The 20,650-nt window shown below is 35.8% G+C and overlaps 1 protein-coding gene across 5 annotated transcripts in view; it reads left to right on the forward strand.

Moving 5' to 3' along the window:
- The first annotated feature begins 2,646 nt into the window (after positions 1 to 2,646).
- Positions 2,647 to 20,650, forward strand: part of LOC143046273 (BAR/IMD domain-containing adapter protein 2-like) — a 42,780-nt gene continuing 24,776 nt past the window's right edge. For 3 of the 5 annotated variants that reach the window (XM_076219356.1, XM_076219355.1, XM_076219357.1), the window contains exons 1-3: positions 2,647 to 2,857; positions 3,355 to 3,430; positions 6,253 to 6,345. In XM_076219356.1, the coding sequence (XP_076075471.1) occupies positions 2,810 to 2,857; positions 3,355 to 3,430; positions 6,253 to 6,345 (217 nt within the window). In that variant the 5' untranslated portion in view covers positions 2,647 to 2,809. The remainder of the gene's footprint in view (positions 2,858 to 3,354; positions 3,431 to 6,252; positions 6,346 to 20,650) is intronic. The other 2 variants (XM_076219358.1, XM_076219359.1) reach the window with 2 other exon arrangements.

Below are 20,650 nucleotides of genomic sequence, written 5' to 3' on the forward strand. Positions count from 1 at the left end.
TTTCTTAATTTGCAATTTTTATACGACCGCAAAAATTGAAATTTTTTTGGTCGTATATATATTGGTATCACGTTGGCGTCGACGTCCGAAGACATTTGGTTTTTCGCACTCTAACTTTAGTAAAAGTAAATAGAAAATATGAAACTTAAACACAAGGTTTATGACCATTAAAAGGAAGGTTGAGATTGATTTTGGGTGTTTTGGTCCCAACTGTTTAGGAATTAGGGGCCAAAAAAGGCCCAAATAAGCATTTTTCTTGGTTTTTGCACAATTACTTTAGAATAAGAAAACAGAAATCTATGAAATTTTAACATAACGTCTATGCCCACAAAAGGGAGGTTGGGATTGATTTTGGGAGTTTAAGTCCCAACAGTTTAGGAATCAGGGGCCAAAAACAGGTCCCAAAATAAACATATTTCTTGGTTTTTGCACAATAACTTTAGTATAAGTTAATAGAAATCTATGAAATTTTAACACAAGGTTTATGACCACAAAAGGAAGGTTTGGATTGATTTTTGGAGTTTTGGTCCTAACGAATTAGGGTCCAAAAGGGTCCAAAATTAAACTTTGTTTGATTTCATCAAAAATTGAACAATTGGGGTTCTTTGATATACCGAATCTAACGGTGTATTTAGATTCTTAATTTTTGGTCCCGTTTTCAAATTGGTCTACATTAAGGTCCAAAGGGTCCAAAATTAAGCTTAGTTTGATTTTAACAAAAATTGAATTCTTGGGGTTCTTTGATATGCTGAATCTAAACATGTACTTATTTTTTTTATTATGGGCCCAGTTTTCAAGTTGGTCCAAATCGGGGTCCAAAATTTAACTTTGTTTGATTTCAACAAAAATTCAATAAATGGGGTTCTTCAATATGCTGAATCTAACCATGTATTTAGATTTTTAATATTTAGGACCGGTTATCAAATTGAGGTCTAAAGGGTCCAAAATTGAACTTTATTTGATTTCATCAAAAATTTAATTCTTGGGGTTCTTTGATATGATTAATCTAACCATGTATTTAGATTTTGGATATTGGAATACCACAAAGGGATGGAAAGAATTGTCTTTGGGAGTTATGGCTCAAACCGTTAAGGAATAAGGTGCAAAAAAGGGGGGGAGGGTTTCCAGGTTAATGGACAATTACTTAAGTACAAAACATAATTTAAAAGCAGCGTAAGGTTGGTAATTGAAACTCATTTTAATAGCTCACCTAAACTGCTCTTAGATTATGTATATTGGAAATTTGCCAAAAACTTTAGTTTAATGAACTTCATTGGAAATTTGCCAATATAAAATGTTGCATTGGAGTTATCTTTCTTTGTCCAGAATAGTAGTCTCAAATCAACTTAAATCATGACTATGACATTTTATATTTTATGATGTATTTAAATGAGTAGTTATTGTTGAAAAATCCATTAGAATTTTGAATTGAGATCGTTTTTGGAATAAGAGAATGGGGGAGGTGAAAAAAAATTGGTGCGGTTCAATTTTTCTTATTTCAGATTTCAGAAATGAAAAAGAAAATTTCTTCAAATATCAAAGGATTAATATTCAACAGCATAGTGAATTGCTCAAAAGCAAAAAAAAAAAAACATTTTAAGTTCATTAGACCACATTCATTCTGTGTCAGAAACCTATGCTGTGTCAACAATTTAATAATCACAATCCAAATTCAGAGCTGTATCCAGTTTGAATGTTGTGTCCATACTAGCCCCAACCGTTCGGGGTTCGACCTCTGCGGTCGTATAAAGCTGCGCCCTGTGGAGCATCTGGTTCTGCTGTGTGTAAGTGATTACCAAAACACTGAGTATAACCTTGACTGCACATGCGGTGGAGGTCAGCCATTGTAGCGAGAATAAATAAGAGGTTGTGACACCAAAGTATATCCCATTTTAGCTGACTGGATTTTTATCCATATTTAACGTAAATTAACTTTGATTATCGATGCCCATTTTAGAGACTTTTTTAATCCCCCCGAAAATAAAACAACACTGATCTCATCTACTAGTAATTGAATCATTAGTTTCTGAACTCAAATACAACAAATCTTGTTCTGGGTAGAAGTTTATATTCCTGTGTATATCGTTCACCTCTACAATATCGATCAACGAATTGAAGCAACTCCTGGTTCTTCTTGTTATCCGAATATCCTGGTCTTTTTATCTTATCCGAAGTTCTTGGCTTTTTAAATACTATGTCGACATTATCGAATATCATATTTTTCTTTCTCTCGGAATAGTTCAACAAAATTTACATTTTAACTTAATTTCAAGAAGACCCATTGGGCGGGTTGTTGTCTCTTTGACATTCAAAAGTATCTTTTTTTCTTCTTTTTTTTTTTTCAACTGTATAATTTTTTTTTCTTTCTAAAAAAAGTCCTTTGCCATGCACAAGTACTCTGATAAGTGTATGATGTGTTAATTTTGGTCCAGATAGAGGTATTTATACAAAAGAATTATCATATACACACAAGACTTTATGATACGAACTACATGTAAAGGCGATGTTTGAAATTATGAAATCGCAATAAAACATTTTTAATAAACGTGTTCACCTCTTATTTATCAGCTGGTTTTTCACATTTCAATGTATCTGACACTCACAAAGATAATCCGATTACGTCAGCTTTACAAATTTTATCATTTTTTACCTATAATACATATTATTGATTTTACCTGTTACCTCTGAACTTTGACGTCTAACGGTAATACACCTGGCTGTTTATATACGTCCTTGTTGCGGAAACAAGGATACACGTTTTTAATGTGAGGATCTATTTTATTTGTGGATTTTAAGTGCAGAGAGAAACATGAAGGACACCGACGAGACCCACAAATTAACGGAGACAATTTATAAGGTAGGTACACCTGGCCACACCTGTCATTTAAGATGCATAATCGTAATATTGTGACAGCGATGATTATCGATTAATAATGTATTTAATATTTTCTTCTATCAAATAACAACAATATTTTAAAATAAAATAGTGTTTAAGATACAAATTACATGTATACATATTCCTCTTGAATTTAATACAGCAAAAAGTTGTTAATGTTAATTTTGTTGTCACTTGCAATTAATATTGTAGAACGTTATATCTTACCGCAGTTTACTTTTTCATGTTTGTTTAAACGTAAAAAGATAAAAGAATTAACATTATTATATTCTTGGTATGATCAGAGAATATAAAGCAATGATATATGTCATTACAATTGTATGATCTATATGATTAAAACTTCTATGGGGAAGGGGTGTAGTTTAATTTTAAGATGGCATGTTATATTTTCAAAATAAGCAATCTTTCAGTTCATTTATTATTATTTTCTGAACTAGAATTTTCTTGTATATTTACAGGGATTAACAGACAATTTTACACCGGGTGTACGACAGATTATATTAGCAGGGAAAGTTTATCACAAGGCGTTGGTTGGTATGTTTGTTTTAAATGTAGTTTACACTCTCAAGATAAATGATTATCATTATAAATTAGTACCCTAGTCATTCTTGTAGTTGAGTGACAGGTTGTTTGACATGAAGGATAAGAAGGGTTACAGGCCTACACAGGGCGTGAGGTGAACACGTACTCTAGGCGTCAGATAAACATTTACTCGGGGCTATGTCTTTTTTCGATAGTTAGGTCCAAAAATTAAAAAAATGATACAGCTCGAATAGGGACGAAAAGCGAACAACAAAATTCAATTTAGACTTTGTTTGGATTTTTTTTCAAATACAAAAATACGAACACCTGTTCCATTGATAAAAATATATTTGAATGTCAATTTTCCAAGGCAAGACATCCCAAAGAAAAATTACAATACAGACATATACTATATACTGTACCTAATTGATCATCAACTGATCACTCAGGCAAGCCTCAGGCAAACCTGGAGGGCAAGAATACCCGAAAGAAGTTAGTTACATGTTAGACTTTTTACTCTCGCCTCTTTCAAGGTTCTATTATTATTGTTTGTATATGTAGTCCATAACTTCCTAAAGTCTACTGTTTTTAAGATTGTTATCTTCTAAGAATTTAATATTTCAAAATGACAACCCTTAAGATTTTATCATTCACCCCAAATTATTATGAATTCGACTGTGAGTCCTTATAATGATTTAAAATTCACTTAATATTCGAACTTTCGAGGACGATAGCGGCTGATTCTGCAAGAGGTCAGCACATCGGTAAGCTCCTTGCAAGGCACCAAAGACTGACTTGGGTATACAAATTATATCATCTTTTGAGTTTTCTCGTTCCGTCAAATCTTCTTGCTGAAATGGGCGTCTGTCTTTATCATTGGAGTTTTCTAGTTCCGACAATAAAATCATTGCTGAAATCGGCGTTCGTTTGCCTTTTGAAATATATAAACTCGAAGGGGTAGCTACATGTCATGTTCCGCAGGGAGGATGAATGCTAAGTTCTCTGCACGTTAAAAAGAAAATATCGCAACAACTCACCCTCTCTCTCTCTATCTATATATATAAATATATAGCAGTTGGACAGTTGTATTGCAAAATTTTGCCAACATTCAACACACAGTATTATTGTGACTGCAGAGAAGAGAAACAACTGGAACCATATTAATCATATAACAACTAAATTGACATTTACGTCTGATTTTTATAATTACAATAGTATCCTTAATTATATTCCCATGGCTGTCCATCTTTCCGACCTTCAAACTGGTCGTCCCGTCCCACCATATTGTATCTTCTCACCCAAAATAAGCATGAAATATTTCTCACTGCACATCAAGTAAAGCAAGCAACTGCTACGTTTCAGTCATCTTGGGACCTTAGACTTTAACGCGAAAAGTGACTATCTTTACTTTCTTTCACCGGGTACTAGACTAAAAATGATTTGAGAAGAGGGAGTTTTTTTGTAGATTCTTTGAGAGAGGGCAAAACATGGACCCCACATTTCGCCGGCTATATGTACTGCCCCCGAGAAAGAAAAAAAACCCTTAAAGATATCGTGTATGATTTTGATAGAATATAGTATCCACCTGTTTATTTCCCACAACACTCTGAAAAGTAAGCCCCATAGTCCTACACTGCTTTGGAACGCGTTTTCCAATATGTTGACCGTGCTCTTAAGATAATAGAGAAATAATATAAACCCCCAATGTTTACTTATATCTTACTTGACGGCATTTTCTACAAATTAATCCCATTAGTAAACAAAAGTAATCCGTCCAACTTAATATCTTCTTTTATTACACGTTATTATATTAGAATGAAGAAGACATTTACCTCCGCAAAATATCATTTGTTATATTTATATAAAACGTATAGAATGAAAAATGAGGAAGATGTTCCACGGATAAATCCATAGGGAACGTAATATGAAGATTGGAAGATTTAAATTGATGATAAAAAGATTGGTATAAACACAAATAGATAAGGTATTTTTATATGGAACATCCAAGAACTTTTTACAGTGATTTTGTTAAGGCAAGAAGATCGTTGTATGTAGTCATCACTGTTTCTATGCACTGCTCCTACTCTAAAAATTCGGTGTCATTGACTGAAGAAAAACAAATGGCGAAAAATTAAAAACAATATGGGAAAAAATAACACTATAGAAATATTTCAATAAAAGGTCTATCTCAATGCATCGTGCGTGGTAATTGCATGCAATTTCGAACCAGGTATTACAAAGGGTTATATATATTTGCCGGGATACTGTTTAAAAACTATTCAGTGCCTTGAAGGTTGAATCAAATTACAAAACTATCCTTTCCACTGAAGTTTTCCATGTCCATTTGCTGAAACCCTTGTACCAAAAGTGTGTGTAGTATATATATATATATGTGTGTGTGCAACATGGGGAGGTGCAGTCCATGATTGCATATGTTCCAGTACTATGTCACATGTACTTAAATCGTCCCAGGATAAAAAGTATGACACGAATTTCGATGCCCACGACAATTATTTTAGAATTGATCTTCATTTGGTTTGGTTGAGACAAAATGTTTGTGAGGTCAATGATAGCACGAAGAACTAAAGTAAAAAGTTGACTCTCAGTTTTTAATTATTTGGCTTTGGATTATAATTATATATTCAGTTTTAAACTTGGGCTATACAAGACTTGTAATTTGTTTTGATATATGAAAAAAATCTAGTAAGCAACAATATTAACATTGTATCATATCAGCCCTCATATTTTGGTCCTCTGTCGTGTAATGCAATATAAGTTCTAATGTAGCGTGAAAAAATATTTTTTATTCATACAAATCAGTTAACTCTTAACAGGTGTAGCAGCGGCTGCAAGAACATACAATGAAGTGTTATTACGGGTAGGACAGACCGCCCGGACTACATGTAAAGGAGGAACAGAAGATATAGGTAGGCATTAATTTCTGTTGATTAAAAAGTCATCATATCAAATCCTCTATATAACAGCTAGGCTATATTTCTATATGTTAACCGCCCCACAACATCGTAGCTGAACGGGGGTGAAGATTTGAAATATCTCCGTCTGTCAGCTTTCTGTTGATTTTTAAAAATACAAGACCATTGGGATATAAGTTTCATGAAAAGTCAATCTTTATTTCAAAAGCTTATTAGCCAAAGCTTATCTTCCTGAGGGTCCTCAAAATAAGTCAAATATAAGGTTATATACATAAGATATACAACCAGGGACATGATATATTATACTTTTCACAGATACAACAAACGATAACAGTATTTACAAAAATAAATACTTTTTCATTTTAATATTTACAGCACATGCTCCAACAAACGGACCATTCGCTGTTATAAAAAGTTCTAACATTTATCTTAAAACTACTTTAAACAACGATTTGCAACCTTTTTCTTCTGATATTTGTTTCTTCTTCTTGAAATTGAAATTTGGCTTAGGGAGGTATACATCTAATTGTTAATAGAACGAACTGACAATTTGGAACATCAGGGGCGTAGCTAGAAAGAAATGATGTGCAAGCAACTACCGCCGAGCGGAGCGAGGCGAAACAAATTTGGGACCCTTTTATGCAGAAAAATGTTTTTTTTTTCGGTTTTCGGTCATAGGACGGTTAAAAGAGGCGCTATATGTAGTCAGGACTTATAAAAAATATATGATTGTAAAACTATTAATAAATCTTCTGAATAGAGTAATACATAAACAACACATATTTGTGATACATAATTTACTCAAAATCGTCAAAAATCTGCTCTTCGGGTCTAGGCAGAAACAAACTTCTTTATTACTGTCAATATTCACACTGAAATACCGATGAATATGCAGTAACTGCATGTCGTTGTTCATTGTTGATCGTACATTTGTTTTCAACATACGTAGTAGACTGATAGATCCCCATGGTAGCACTCGCAAGATGTTATAAACCAGCGTACATGTTCGGCATCGAGCGACCTCCCAATTAAATTCGTCAAAATTACATGCCAGGTCAGTTTCGTATGTCTCAGACAATGTTGAGATTTGTTCGTCTGTTATATGTCCTACAACACGATGAAGCAGATACAGCACAAAGAAGCGATTTTCTGATAATACTAGACACGATTCCACTCTCCAGTTCCCTTTTCATATGGTCTATGAACGCTAAAAATAATGAGACTTTCCAATACTGTTTTGGCGTGTTTGCAGGGTGATTGACTCCGGTAGTCTGCTGACCACATCGCCTCGGCATATTTTCAATGATATCGAAGAGTTCTGATAATTCTAACGCCGATTGGTACATCTCATTCCAAACTGATGAACCGTACACTGTAAAATGTGCTCCAAAACTACATGTCTTAGACTGAGTATTACAAATTCAAATCTTTTAAAAGATACAAGTTACTGTCCGATTTTGCCATCATCTCCAATAAAACTTTTATTTTGAAACCAAATGCCGTTATTTAATGATATTTCATCAATTAAAAAAGTGACAACATAGGTGTTTCCTTTAACATTCAATTTATAAATTTTTATTTTGCCATTATTTTTTTTGCATGCCGAATCGATGTGCACGCAACTGCGTGTTAGCGTATAGGGAGCTACGCGCCTGAACATTTTATTGTGGTTTTGTTTTATAAGGAGGTGGCAATCCATTTAGATATTCAATTTAATAAAATATCAGTTGACCAAGCACATATGATACAATGCATATTAGGTGTACACCATGTAAACCATGACAAATAATGTAAATAAAGTGATAATTATTCCTATCCTATTACCACTTATGGTAGACCATGAAAGTATTATATTCTCTATATTACTTCCATGGGTAGACCAACTGACAACGAACTTGAAACGATTGACTTAAATAATTACTCATCTCTCTGGCATTAAACAAATCATCAGATTAAGTAAATGTATTTCTGATTTTAAATCACCAATTTAATCAAATTCTTCTGTAAAAGGTTTTTGTATAGAGGACAATATAACTGGAAGTGGACTACATCTTTTACTTTGTTTCTATTCAGTTTTCAGAATCTTTCTGTTGCCAAAAATTGAATATTTGAATACCATAAAAGCTTGCTGATATTTAAATTATTTCTCAAACTTTGAAATGTAATTAACACGGGTCATATATTATAAATGCGGTTGAAGATGAAACCCACTTTTTCTTAAAATGTAAAATTAATAAATCTTTACGTAATCAGCTTGAAAAAGATATAAATAATATATGTCCAGAATACTTTAAATTGTCTGAAGCAGATAGATTACAATTAATTCTATCTTCATTTGATATTATGCAGCTTACTGTTCCGTTCATTAAAAAGTCATTTGCACTGAGGGTAGTGGACACAACGCCTGCATATATAGTACTGTTTTACCACTTTATATATGTAAATTTTTCCATTATGTATATTGTATTGTATTGTTTGTATATGCCTTCAATCCCTATGGGTATAAATGTGCATTTCATAAATAAATAAAGATATAAAATTCTAAGGATTTAAAAGTTTTCTGCACTTTCCAAAATTGGTTTAGATATTGTATCACATATACATTTAGTATAAAGACATGTTGAATTAGCTAGGCTACATACTGGTATGTCCACATATTATTTTTTTGTACAAAAAATGTAAATATCGAATTCAGCGGTTAATGGTAATTTCATAATCTTTAAGTAAGTAAATGGATTAGTTTAAGCTTTTGATTCTGCCCGTCATTTTCACAGAACTGTCCGCCGTCTCTATTAGACTGGCCGTACATTAAGAAGTTGAAATTCACAGTCTTTACAATGTATCTTAGCACTGAAAACGTTACGTTTTCTTTCTTCATCTTAAAAGTGTTCTGGATAAATACTCAAAATTTGTCCAAATCTATCAAAAGTGCAGTTTTGAGCCATCATCTGAAAAAGATATGGTATGATTGTCAATGAGACAACGAAAAGGACACACACATTAACAACTATAGGTCACCGTACGGCCTTCAACAATGAGCAAAGCCCATACCGCAGAGTCAGCTATAATCATGAGGCCCCTAAATGACAATGTAAATCAATTCAAACGAGAAAACTAACGGCCTAATTTATGTACAACAAATGAACGAAAAACAAATATGTAACACATAAACAAACGACAACCACTGAATTACAGGATCCTGACTTGGGACAGGCACATACATACAGAATGTGGCGGGGTTAAATATGTAAGCGGGATCCCCCTAACCTGGGACAGCGGTATAACAGTACAACATAAGAACGAACTCATCAGATGGAAAAAAAAATACAAGTGGACGTGGACGGATACTTGTACATCCCAACAACAAAAAAAACCACTAGGTACAGATGTGAGAGTACTGGCAGTTAACTGACAGAAAGGTCAAAGCCTTTAACAACTAATAAAAAAATCATGCATCACGTATACTATGATATGTGCAGGCTACTCGCACATTTGCAACAATGTATATAATATCAAAATTTAGTCTTTTGCAATTTATTTTTTTCAATAACAACGAAGTAAAATTTTAATAATAACTAACGAAATACTTTTAAAATATGCAATCCCATTTATAGTTTGATCTGTCGCGACTTTCGCCGCTGGTTGCCAACGACTAATAAGAGCGAATTTTAATTGTTTCCCTATAAACAGCGATTCTCACTGATCACTTCCCGAATCCAATATAAAATGTACAGATAGTCATGTACAGGCTTATAATTATCGGAAACTCCTATTTCATTTACACCGATTTATCTTCATGACAATCGATCTCAATTTCAAATAACAAATAAAGTACATTTCAAAAGTTAAAAATTACCAGATTGGTAAAATAAGGTATGGTTCCTGGATTTTGAGGGGGGGGGGGGGGGGTGGTCTCCCGAAAAGACAACGTTAGGGATAGGACTTGTATTCAATCAAAAGTGTGTAAAGTTCTTTCAGATTCAGTATATATCTCTAGATGGATATTGCAGAGATTTTTTCCTGCCAGGATCTCCAGGCATAAATGTGGTTGATCGAAACAAGTTTATGCCACAAAAACTTTCTGATCTGCCATTTACACCATTTGTAACAAAGGTTTATATGTTTAAGTAGGTTTCGTGCTACACAATATTTAGTTAAAGCGTATTTTCTGTTCATATGGATTGTTTTGACAATGGTTGAGGTCTCATAATCGCATTTTCCGTATTCTTCATATGCCCATCATATATAATTTAATTGGTCGAAATAAAGAAATGTTGTTTCCCTCCAAACAGCCGTTAGAGGTAGCTGTAGATCCTACTGTAACACCGAGAATCCGATGATGACCCTGTAGTAACACTGTCGTCACCGAGACCCACACATCTTCAAATAGGCGATTCAGGGTTTGATTCAGAGAGCGGATCGAGGGAGCGAGACCACCCGAGCTACTCCGAAAATTAATGTTTTTTTTTTTAAACTTTTTTTTTCATTCTGATATTTGCCTTTTGAAAATTGTTCATCAGCCACTGCGGTCTATTTATTTTTCTAACGTAAACGACCTTAAAGGACAGAGATCAGTTGAACAAGGAGATAGTTTACTGAAACAGGTGTGAAAAAGACGAGATATTCGTTGTATGAACATGATGCATTACAATTTATAATGACACTAGCTCAGAGGCAAAATACCAAGATAAATTTTTATGACATGTTGCCCTTTGCATCACCAAGCATTTCATTAATTTACATATAATACATATATATACAATCTGACAACAATCCGTTGAGCAGTGAAAAAATCCATACCTTCTAGCAGTTATGTATTGTTATGAAAGATTATTCAAACATATATCCCTAGATCAAATGAAAGTAATGTATTTATTGATGTTTCAAAACTTCATCCCGGCTTATGATATAACATGACGGGATGCTGATATATGATATAACATGACGGGATGCTGATATATGATATAACAGTTCGAATGATATCTAGAGATGAACAACGATATTGACCCCACGAACAAATATTCTTTCAAAACTTCAATCCTCTCTCATGAAGGACATCTATCCTTACCGCTTGTATTAACTTTTCTTTCAAAACTTTAGCCTACTCCCTTAAAACAGTATCTTTGCTTTGACTGAAAAAGGTCCATTGTTCTTTTTTCAAATAACGGTTCATTTTGGGAGTGCATTCAAACCGAATAAATTTTGTGTAAACAGTTTGCGCTAGATGTTCCATGTTGTTAAATTGGTTCTCGTCCTATATGTGCGTGGAATATATTTTTCACTGGACATTTAAGCACACACCAATTCTCGCCCTATATGTGCGTGGAATATATTTGTCACTGGACATTTAAGCACACACCAATTCACGTGGGTTGTCTAACTAGGTCATTTTGTTGAACACAATTTCATCGATGGAAAATGTGTTCAGTGTTCTTGTTTAATGCATATTGATGTAGTTATTGGTTTTACCTTAAATGTAACTATATAGCTATTTTATATATACATCTTACTATAAAATAAAACCACAACAGAATCCTTCTTGAAAGGTATCGGGATAAAAAAAATGTGTTTGTATGCAGATATCATAGAAAAAGAAAAGACGAGCAAGTGAGCGGATGCAGGTAACTGCAGGCTCTGTTTGTAGAGCTATATTAATTCATTACATATTCTCAAATAATGTCATGTGCAACGTAGCCTTTAAACAAAATTATCAGACAAAAAATCATCATGACATAAAAGACATATAGTCATTTTTTTTAAACTCTTATATTTTTTGTATACACTCTCCGGCAAAATATGAAAACAAAGAATTCTGACGTTGTAAGTGCTATCATTTTGAAAGATATGTTTCACTTGCAGCCACCTTTTTCTGAAAAAAAGGAACAGTTTCAACGTAGAAACGGGATGATGAGTTTCGAAGATTTCGTCCGATATATCGGCGACTGTGACAGACTTGCAATTCGAAATTCGTGCAAATGTTTCTTGTGTGTTGTAGATCGATCCAACTTCGTGTAAATGCAAAATATGTACATTTTGTACGAAAAAAAAAAATGAATCGATATGAATCTTATAAGCATATTAAAATTGCACGTGCATCTTGAGAAAGAAAAACACATGCCTCAACTTTTGCCTAGATGTAATAGCATTGTGTAAAACTTTTTCGATTATTGCAAGTATTATGTGTAGGAGGATTTGTTGCAGATACAAGAAATCTATATGAACATATATAACATAAATGTTTTGTATACAAATTATAAATGTACATCTGTTACCGACTATACATCATATAACACTGTGACCGCATCATAAGTGCATTATAACAAAAGGCTGTCAGAACAAATATATCATAACGTCATAAGTGGTATAATGTCAACAAACAGAAACTATTTTCTTCTTTTCCTTCTCTCCAATTTAGCCTGGTTTAAATCATAACTAATAAATAGAATGGTTGTAAAGTCACAGATTGTGTATTGTGCATGTCCATGTGAAATCTAATGACTTCTTATTGGTGTTAAGAAATATGTTCTTGTTTTTCATTTAATATAAATTCCTGTCAATTTCATTGTTTCATGATAGCAGATGCTATATGCAAAACAAGTTTGTTTATTTAGTTTGGGACCAGAGTCCTCTCTGAGTACAAGACAAGAAAGATAGTTGGTTTAAAATGTGATCTGAGTTCTACTCCTATAGTGAGTAGCAAAAATATGTTGCTTTTAGGTGTACTAGACAAAACAGTTAGTTGCTTTTGGTAGTGACCCTAGTTGTTCTCTGAGTACTAGACCAACCAGTTAGTTGTTTTTGGTAGTGACCCTAGTTGTTCTCCGAGTACTAGACCAAACAGTTAGTTGCTTTTGGTAGTGCCCCTAGTTGTTCTCTGAGTACTAGACAAAACAGTTAGTTGCTTTTGGTAGTGACCCTAGTTGTCCTCTGAGTACTAGACAAAACAGTTAGTTGCTTTTGGTAGTGACCCTAGTTGTCCTCTGAGTACTAGACCAACCAGTTAGTTGCTTTTGGTAGTGACCCTAGTTGTCCTCTGAGTACTAGACAAAACAGTTAGTTGCTTTTGGTAGTGACCCTAGTTGTCCTCTGAGTACTAGACAACACAGTTAGTTGCTTTTGGTAGTGACCCTAGTTGTCCTCTGAGTACTAGACAAAACAGTTAGTTGCTTTTGGTAGTGACCCTAGTTGTTCTGTGAGTACTAGACCAACCAGTTAGTTGCTTTTGGTAGTGACCCTAGTTGTTCTGTGAGTACTAGACCAACCAGTTAGTTGCTTTTGGTAGTGACCCTAGTTGTCCTCTGAGTACTAGACAAAACAGTTAGTTGCTTTTGGTAGTGCCCCTAGTTGTTCTCTGAGTACTAGACAAAACAGTTAGTTGCTTTTGGTAGTGACCCTAGTTGTTCTCTGAGTACTAGACAACACAGTTTGTTGCTTTTGGTAGTGACCCTAGTTGTTCTCTGAGTACTAGACCAACCAGTTAGTTGCTTTTGGTAGTGACCCTAGTTGTTCTTCGAGTACTAGACCAACCAGTTAGTTGCTTTTGGTAGTGACCCTAGTTGTTCTCTGAGTACTAGACCAACCAGTTAGTTGATTTTGGTAGTGACCCTAGTTGTCCTCTGAGTACTAGACAAAACAGTTTGTTGCTTTTGGTAGTGCCCCTAGTTGTCCTCTGAGTACTAGACAAAACAGTTAGTTGCTTTTGGTAGTGACCCTAGTTGTTCTCTGAGTACTAGACAACACAGTTAGTTGCTTTTGGTAGTGACCCTAGTTGTCCTCTGAGTACTAGACACAACAGTTACTTGCTTTTGGTAGTGACCCTAGTTGTCCTCTGAGTACTAGACACAACAGTGTGTTGCTTTTGGTAGTGACCCTAGTTGTCCTCTGAGTACTAGACCAACCAGTTAGTTGCTTTTGGTAGTGACCCTAGTTGTTCTTTGAGTACTAGACCAAACAGTTAGTTGCTTTTGGTAGTGACCCTAGTTGTTCTGTGAGTACTAGACCAACCAGTTAGTTGATTTTGGTAGTGACCCTAGTTGTTCTCTGAGTACTAGACCAACCAGTTAGTTGCTTTTGGTAGTGACCCTAGTTGTTCTCTGAGTACTAGACCAACCAGTTAGTTGCTTTTGGTAGTGACCCTAATTGTTCTCTGAGTACTAGACCAACCAGTTAGTTGTTTTTGGTAGTGACCCTAGTTGTTCTCTGAGTACTAGACCAACCAGTTAGTTGATTTTGGTAGTGACCATATTTGTTCTCTGAGTACTAGACACAACAGTGTGTTGCTTTTGGTAGTGACCCTAATTGTTCTCTGAGTACTAGACCAACCAGTTAGTTGTTTTTGGTAGTGACCCTATTTGTTCTCTGCGTACTAGACCAACCAGTTAGTTGCTTTTGGTAGTGACCCTAGTTGTTCTCTGAGTACTAGACACAACAGTGTGTTGCTTTTGGTAGTGACCCTAGTTGTCCTCTGAGTACTAGACCAACCAGTTAGTTGTTTTTGGTAGTGACCCTAGTTGTCCTCTGAGTACTAGACCAACCAGTTAGTTGCTTTTGGTAGTGACCCTAGTTGTTCTCTGAGTACTAGACCAACCAGTTAGTTGCTTTTGGTAGTGACCCTAGTTGTTCTCTGAGTACTAGACCAACCAGTTAGTTGATTTTGGTAGTGACCCTAGTTGTCCTCTGAGTACTAGACCAACCAGTTAGTTGTTTTTGGTAGTGACCCTAGTTGTCCTCTGAGTACTAGACCAACCAGTTAGTTGTTTTTGGTAGTGACCCTAGTTGTCCTCTGAGTACTAGACACAACAGTTAGTTGCTTTTGGTAGTGACCCTAGTTGTTCTCTGAGTACTAGACCAACCAGTTAGTTGCTTTTGGTAGTGACCCTAGTTGTTCTCTGAGTACTAGACCAACCAGTTAGTTGCTTTTGGTAGTGACCCTAGTTGTTCTGTGAGTACTAGACCAACCAGTTAGTTGCTTTTGGTAGTGACCCTAGTTGTTCTTTGAGTACTAGACCAAACAGTTAGTTGCTTTTGGTAGTGACCCTAGTTGTTCTGTGAGTACTAGACCAACCAGTTAGTTGATTTTGGTAGTGACCCTAGTTGTTCTCTGAGTACTAGACCAACCAGTTAGTTGCTTTTGGTAGTGACCCTAGTTGTTCTCTGAGTACTAGACCAACCAGTTAGTTGCTTTTGGTAGTGACCCTAATTGTTCTCTGAGTACTAGACCAACCAGTTAGTTGTTTTTGGTAGTGACCCTAGTTGTTCTCTGAGTACTAGACCAAACAGTTAGTTGCTTTTGGTAGTGACCCTAGTTGTTCTCTGAGTACTAGACACAACAGTGTGTTGCTTTTGGTAGTGACCCTAGTTGTCCTCTGAGTACTAGACCAACCAGTTAGTTGTTTTTGGTAGTGACCCTAGTTGTCCTCTGAGTACTAGACCAACCAGTTAGTTGCTTTTGGTAGTGACCCTAGTTGTTCTCTGAGTACTAGACCAACCAGTTAGTTGCTTTTGGTAGTGACCCTAGTTGTTCTCTGAGTACTAGACCAACCAGTTAGTTGATTTTGGTAGTGACCCTAGTTGTCCTCTGAGTACTAGACCAACCAGTTAGTTGTTTTTGGTAGTGACCCTAGTTGTCCTCATAGTACTAGACCAACCAGTTAGTTGCTTTTGGTAGTGACCCTAGTTGTCCTCTGAGTACTAGACCAACCAGTTAGTTGATTTTGGTAGTGACCCTAGTTGTTCTCTGAGTACTAGACCAACCAGTTAGTTGTTTTTGGTAGTGACCCTAGTTGTTCTGTGAGTACTAGACCAAACAGTTAGTTGCTTTTGGTAGTGACCCTAGTTGTTCTGTGAGTACTAGACCAAACAGTTAGTTGTTTTTGGTAGTGACCCTAGTTGTCCTCTGAGTACTAGACACAACAGTTAGTTGCTTTTGGTAGTGACCCTAGTTGTTCTCTGAGTACTAGACCAACCAGTTAGTTGCTTTTGGTAGTGACCCTAGTTGTTCTCTGAGTACTAGACCAACCAGTTAGTTGCTTTTGGTAGTGACCCTAGTTGTTCTGTGAGTACTAGACCAACCAGTTAGTTGCTTTTGGTAGTGACCCTAGTTGTTCTCTGAGTACTAGACCAACCAGTTAGTTGATTTTGGTAGTGACCCTAGTTGTCCTCTGAGTACTAGACCAACCAGTTAGTTGATTTTGGTAGTGACCCTAGTTGTTCTCTGAGTACTAGACCAACCAGTTAGTTGCTTTTGGTAGTGACCCTAGTTGTTCTCTGAGTACTAGACCAACCAGTTAGTTGCTTTTGGTAGTGACCCTAGTTGTCCTCTGAGTACTAGACCAACCAGTTAGTTGTTTTTGGTAGTGACCCTAGTTGTCCTCTGAGTACTAGACAAAACAGTTAGTTGCTTTTGGTAGTGACCCTAATTGTTCTCTGAGTACTAGACCAACCAGTTAGTTGCTTTTGGTAGTGACCCTAGTTGTTCTTTGAGTACTAGACCAAACAGTTAGTTGCTTTTGGTAGTGACCCTAGTTGTCCTCTGAGTACTAGACCAACCAGTTAGTTGTTTTTGGTAGTGACCCTAGTTGTCCTCTGAGTACTAGACAAAACAGTTAGTTGCTTTTGGTAGTGACCCTAGTTGTTCTCTGAGTACTAGACAACACAGTTTGTTGCTTTTGGTAGTGACCCTAGTTGTTCTCTGAGTACTAGACCAACCAGTTAGTTGCTTTTGGTAGTGACCCTAGTTGTTCTTCGAGTACTAGACCAACCAGTTAGTTGCTTTTGGTAGTGACCCTAGTTGTTCTCTGAGTACTAGACAACACAGTTTGTTGCTTTTGGTAGTGCCCCTAGTTGTCCTCTGAGTACTAGACAAAACAGTTAGTTGCTTTTGGTAGTGACCCTAGTTGTTCTCTGAGTACTAGACAACACAGTTAGTTGCTTTTGGTAGTGCCCCTAGTTGTCCTCTGAGTACTAGACAAAACAGTTAGTTGCTTTTGGTAGTGACCCTAGTTGTTCTCTGAGTACTAGACAACACAGTTAGTTGCTTTTGGTAGTGACCCTAGTTGTCCTCTGAGTACTAGACCAACCAGTTAGTTGATTTTGGTAGTGACCCTAGTTGTCCTCTGAGTACTAGACACAACAGTGTGTTGCTTTTGGTAGTGACCCTAGTTGTCCTCTGAGTACTAGACCAACCAGTTAGTTGTTTTTGGTAGTGACCCTAGTTGTCCTCTGAGTACTAGACCAACCAGTTAGTTGCTTTTGGTAGTGACCCTAATTGTTCTCAGAGTACTAGACCAACCAGTTAGTTGTTTTTGGTAGTGACCCTAGTTGTCCTCTGAGTACTAGACAAAACAGTTAGTTGCTTTTGGTAGTGACCCTAGTTGTCCTCTGAGTACTAGACCAACCAGTTAGTTGCTTTTGGTAGTGACCCTAGTTGTCCTCTGAGTACTAGACCAACCAGTTAGTTGTTTTTGGTAGTGACCCTAGTTGTTCTCTGAGTACTAGACCAACCAGTTAGTTGCTTTTGGTAGTGACCCTAGTTGTCCTCTGAGTACTAGACAAAACAGTTAGTTGCTTTTGGTAGTGACCCTAGTTGTCCTCTGAGTACTAGACAAAACAGTTGCTTTTGGTAGTGACCCTAGTTAATCTCTGAGTACCAAACTCGTTTGTTGCTTTAGGGTGTGACCAGAGTTCTCCTCTCGGTACTAGACAACAATCTAGTTGCTTAAGGGTGTGACTAGAGTTCTCCTCTGAGTGTTGATCAGCACAGTGTGTTGCTTTAGAAAGTGTCAAGAGTTCTGCTCTGAGTTCTAATCAAAAAAGTGTGTTGCTTAAGATGTGATTGGAGATCTCCTCTGAGTACTAGACTAAATAGTGTGTTGCATTAGGATTTTACCAGAGTATACCTCTGAATACTAGACACAAAGTGTGTTGCATTAGGATTTTACCAGAGTATACCTCTGAATACTAGACACAGTGTGTTGCATTATGATTTTACCAGAGTATACCTCTGAGTACTAGACTAACTAGTGTGTTGCATTAGGATTTTACCAGAGTTTACCTCTGAATACTAGACACAAAGTGTGTTGCATTAGGATTTTACCAGAGTATACCTCTGAGTACTAGACACAAAGTGTGTTGCATTATGATTTTAACAGAGTATACCTTTGAATACTAGACACAAAGTGTGTTGCATTATAATTTTACCAGAGTATACCTCTGAATACTAGACACAAAGTGTGTTGCATTATAATTTTACCAGATTATACCTCTGAATACTAGACACAAAGTGTGTTGCATTATGATTTTAACAGAGTATACCTTTGAATACTAGACACAAAGTGTGTTGCATTAGGATTTTACCAGAGTATACCTCTGAATACTAGACACAAAGTGTGATGCATTAGGATTTTACCAGAGTATACCTCTGAATACTAGACACAAAGTGTGTTGCTTTAGGATTTTACCAGAGTATACCTCTGAGTACTAGACACAAAGTGTGATGCATTAGGATTTTACCAGAGTTTACCTCTGAATACTAGACACAAAGTGTGTTTCATTATAATTTTACCAGAGTATACCTCTGAATACTAGACACAAAGTGTGTTGCATTATGATTTTACCAGAGTATACCTCTGAATACTAGACACAAAGTGTGTTGCATTATGATTTTAACAGAGTATACCTTTGAATACTAGACACAAAGTGTGTTGCATTAGGATTTTACCAGAGTATACCTCTGAATACTAGACACAAAGTGTGATGCATTAGGATTTTACCAGAGTATACCTCTGAATACTAGACACAAAGTGTGTTGCTTTAGGATTTTACCAGAGTATACCTCTGAGTACTAGACACAAAGTGTGATGCATTAGGATTTTACCAGAGTTTACCTCTGAATACTAGACACAAAGTGTGTTTCATTATAATTTTACCAGAGTATACCTCTGAATACTAGACACAAAGTGTGTTGCATTATGATTTTACCAGAGTATACCTCTGAATACTAGACACAAAGTGTGTTGCATTATAATTTTACCAGAGTATACCTCTGAATACTAGACACAAAGTGTGTTGCATTGTAATTTTAACAGAGTATACCTCTGAATACTAGACACAAAGTGTGTTGCATTATAATTTTACCAGAGTATACCTCTGAATACTAGACACAAAGTGTGTTGCATTAGGATTTTACCAGAGTATACCTCTGAATACTAGACACTAAGTGTGTTGCATTATGATTTTACCAGAGTATACCTCTGAATACTAGACACAAAGTGTGATGCTTAAGGATTTTAACAGAGTATACCTCTGAATACTAGACACAAAGTGTGTTGCATTAGGATTTTACCAGAGTATACCTCTGAATACTAGACACAGTGTGTTGCATTAGGATTTTACCAGAGTATACCTCTGAATACTAGACACTAAGTGTGTTGCATTATGATTTTACCAGAGTATACCTCTGAATAATAGACACAAAGTGTGATGCTTAAGGATTTTAACAGATTATACCTCTGAATACTAGACACAAAGTGTGTTGCTTTAGGATTTTACCAGAGTTTACCTCTGAATACTAGACACAAAGTGTGATGCATTAGGATTTTACCAGAGTATACCTCGGAATACTAGACACAAAGTGTGTTGCTTTAGGATTTTACCAGATTATACCTCTGAATACTAGACACAAAGTGTGTTGCTTTAGGATTTTACCAGAGTATACCTCTGAGTACTAGACACAAAGTGTGATGCATTAGGATTTTACCAGAGTATACCTCTGAATACTAGACACAAAGTGTGTTGCATTATAATTTTACCAGAGTATACCTCTGAATACTAGACACAAAGTGTGTTGCATTATGATTTTACCAGATTATACCTCTGAATACTAGACACAAAGTGTGTTGCATTATAATTTTACCAGAGTATACCTCTGAATACTAGACACAAAGTGTGTTGCATTATAATTTTAACAGAGTATACCTCTGAATACTAGACACAAAGTGTGTTGCATTATAATTTTACCAGAGTATACCTCTGAATACTAGACACAAAGTGTGTTGCATTATGATTTTACCAGCGTATACCTCTGAATACTAGACACAAAGTGTGTTGCATTAGGATTTTACCAGAGTATACCTCTGAATACTAGACACAAAGTGTGTTGCATTAGGATTTTACCAGAGTATACCTCTGAATACTAGACACTAAGTGTGTTGCATTATGATTTTACCAGAGTATACCTCTGAATACTAGACACAAAGTGTGTTTCTTAAGGATTTTAACAGAGTATACCTCTGAATACTAG

The sequence above is a fragment of the Mytilus galloprovincialis genome, chromosome 9 (genome assembly GCF_965363235.1).
Source record: "Mytilus galloprovincialis chromosome 9, xbMytGall1.hap1.1, whole genome shotgun sequence".
Lineage (NCBI taxonomy): Eukaryota > Metazoa > Mollusca > Bivalvia > Mytilida > Mytilidae > Mytilus > Mytilus galloprovincialis.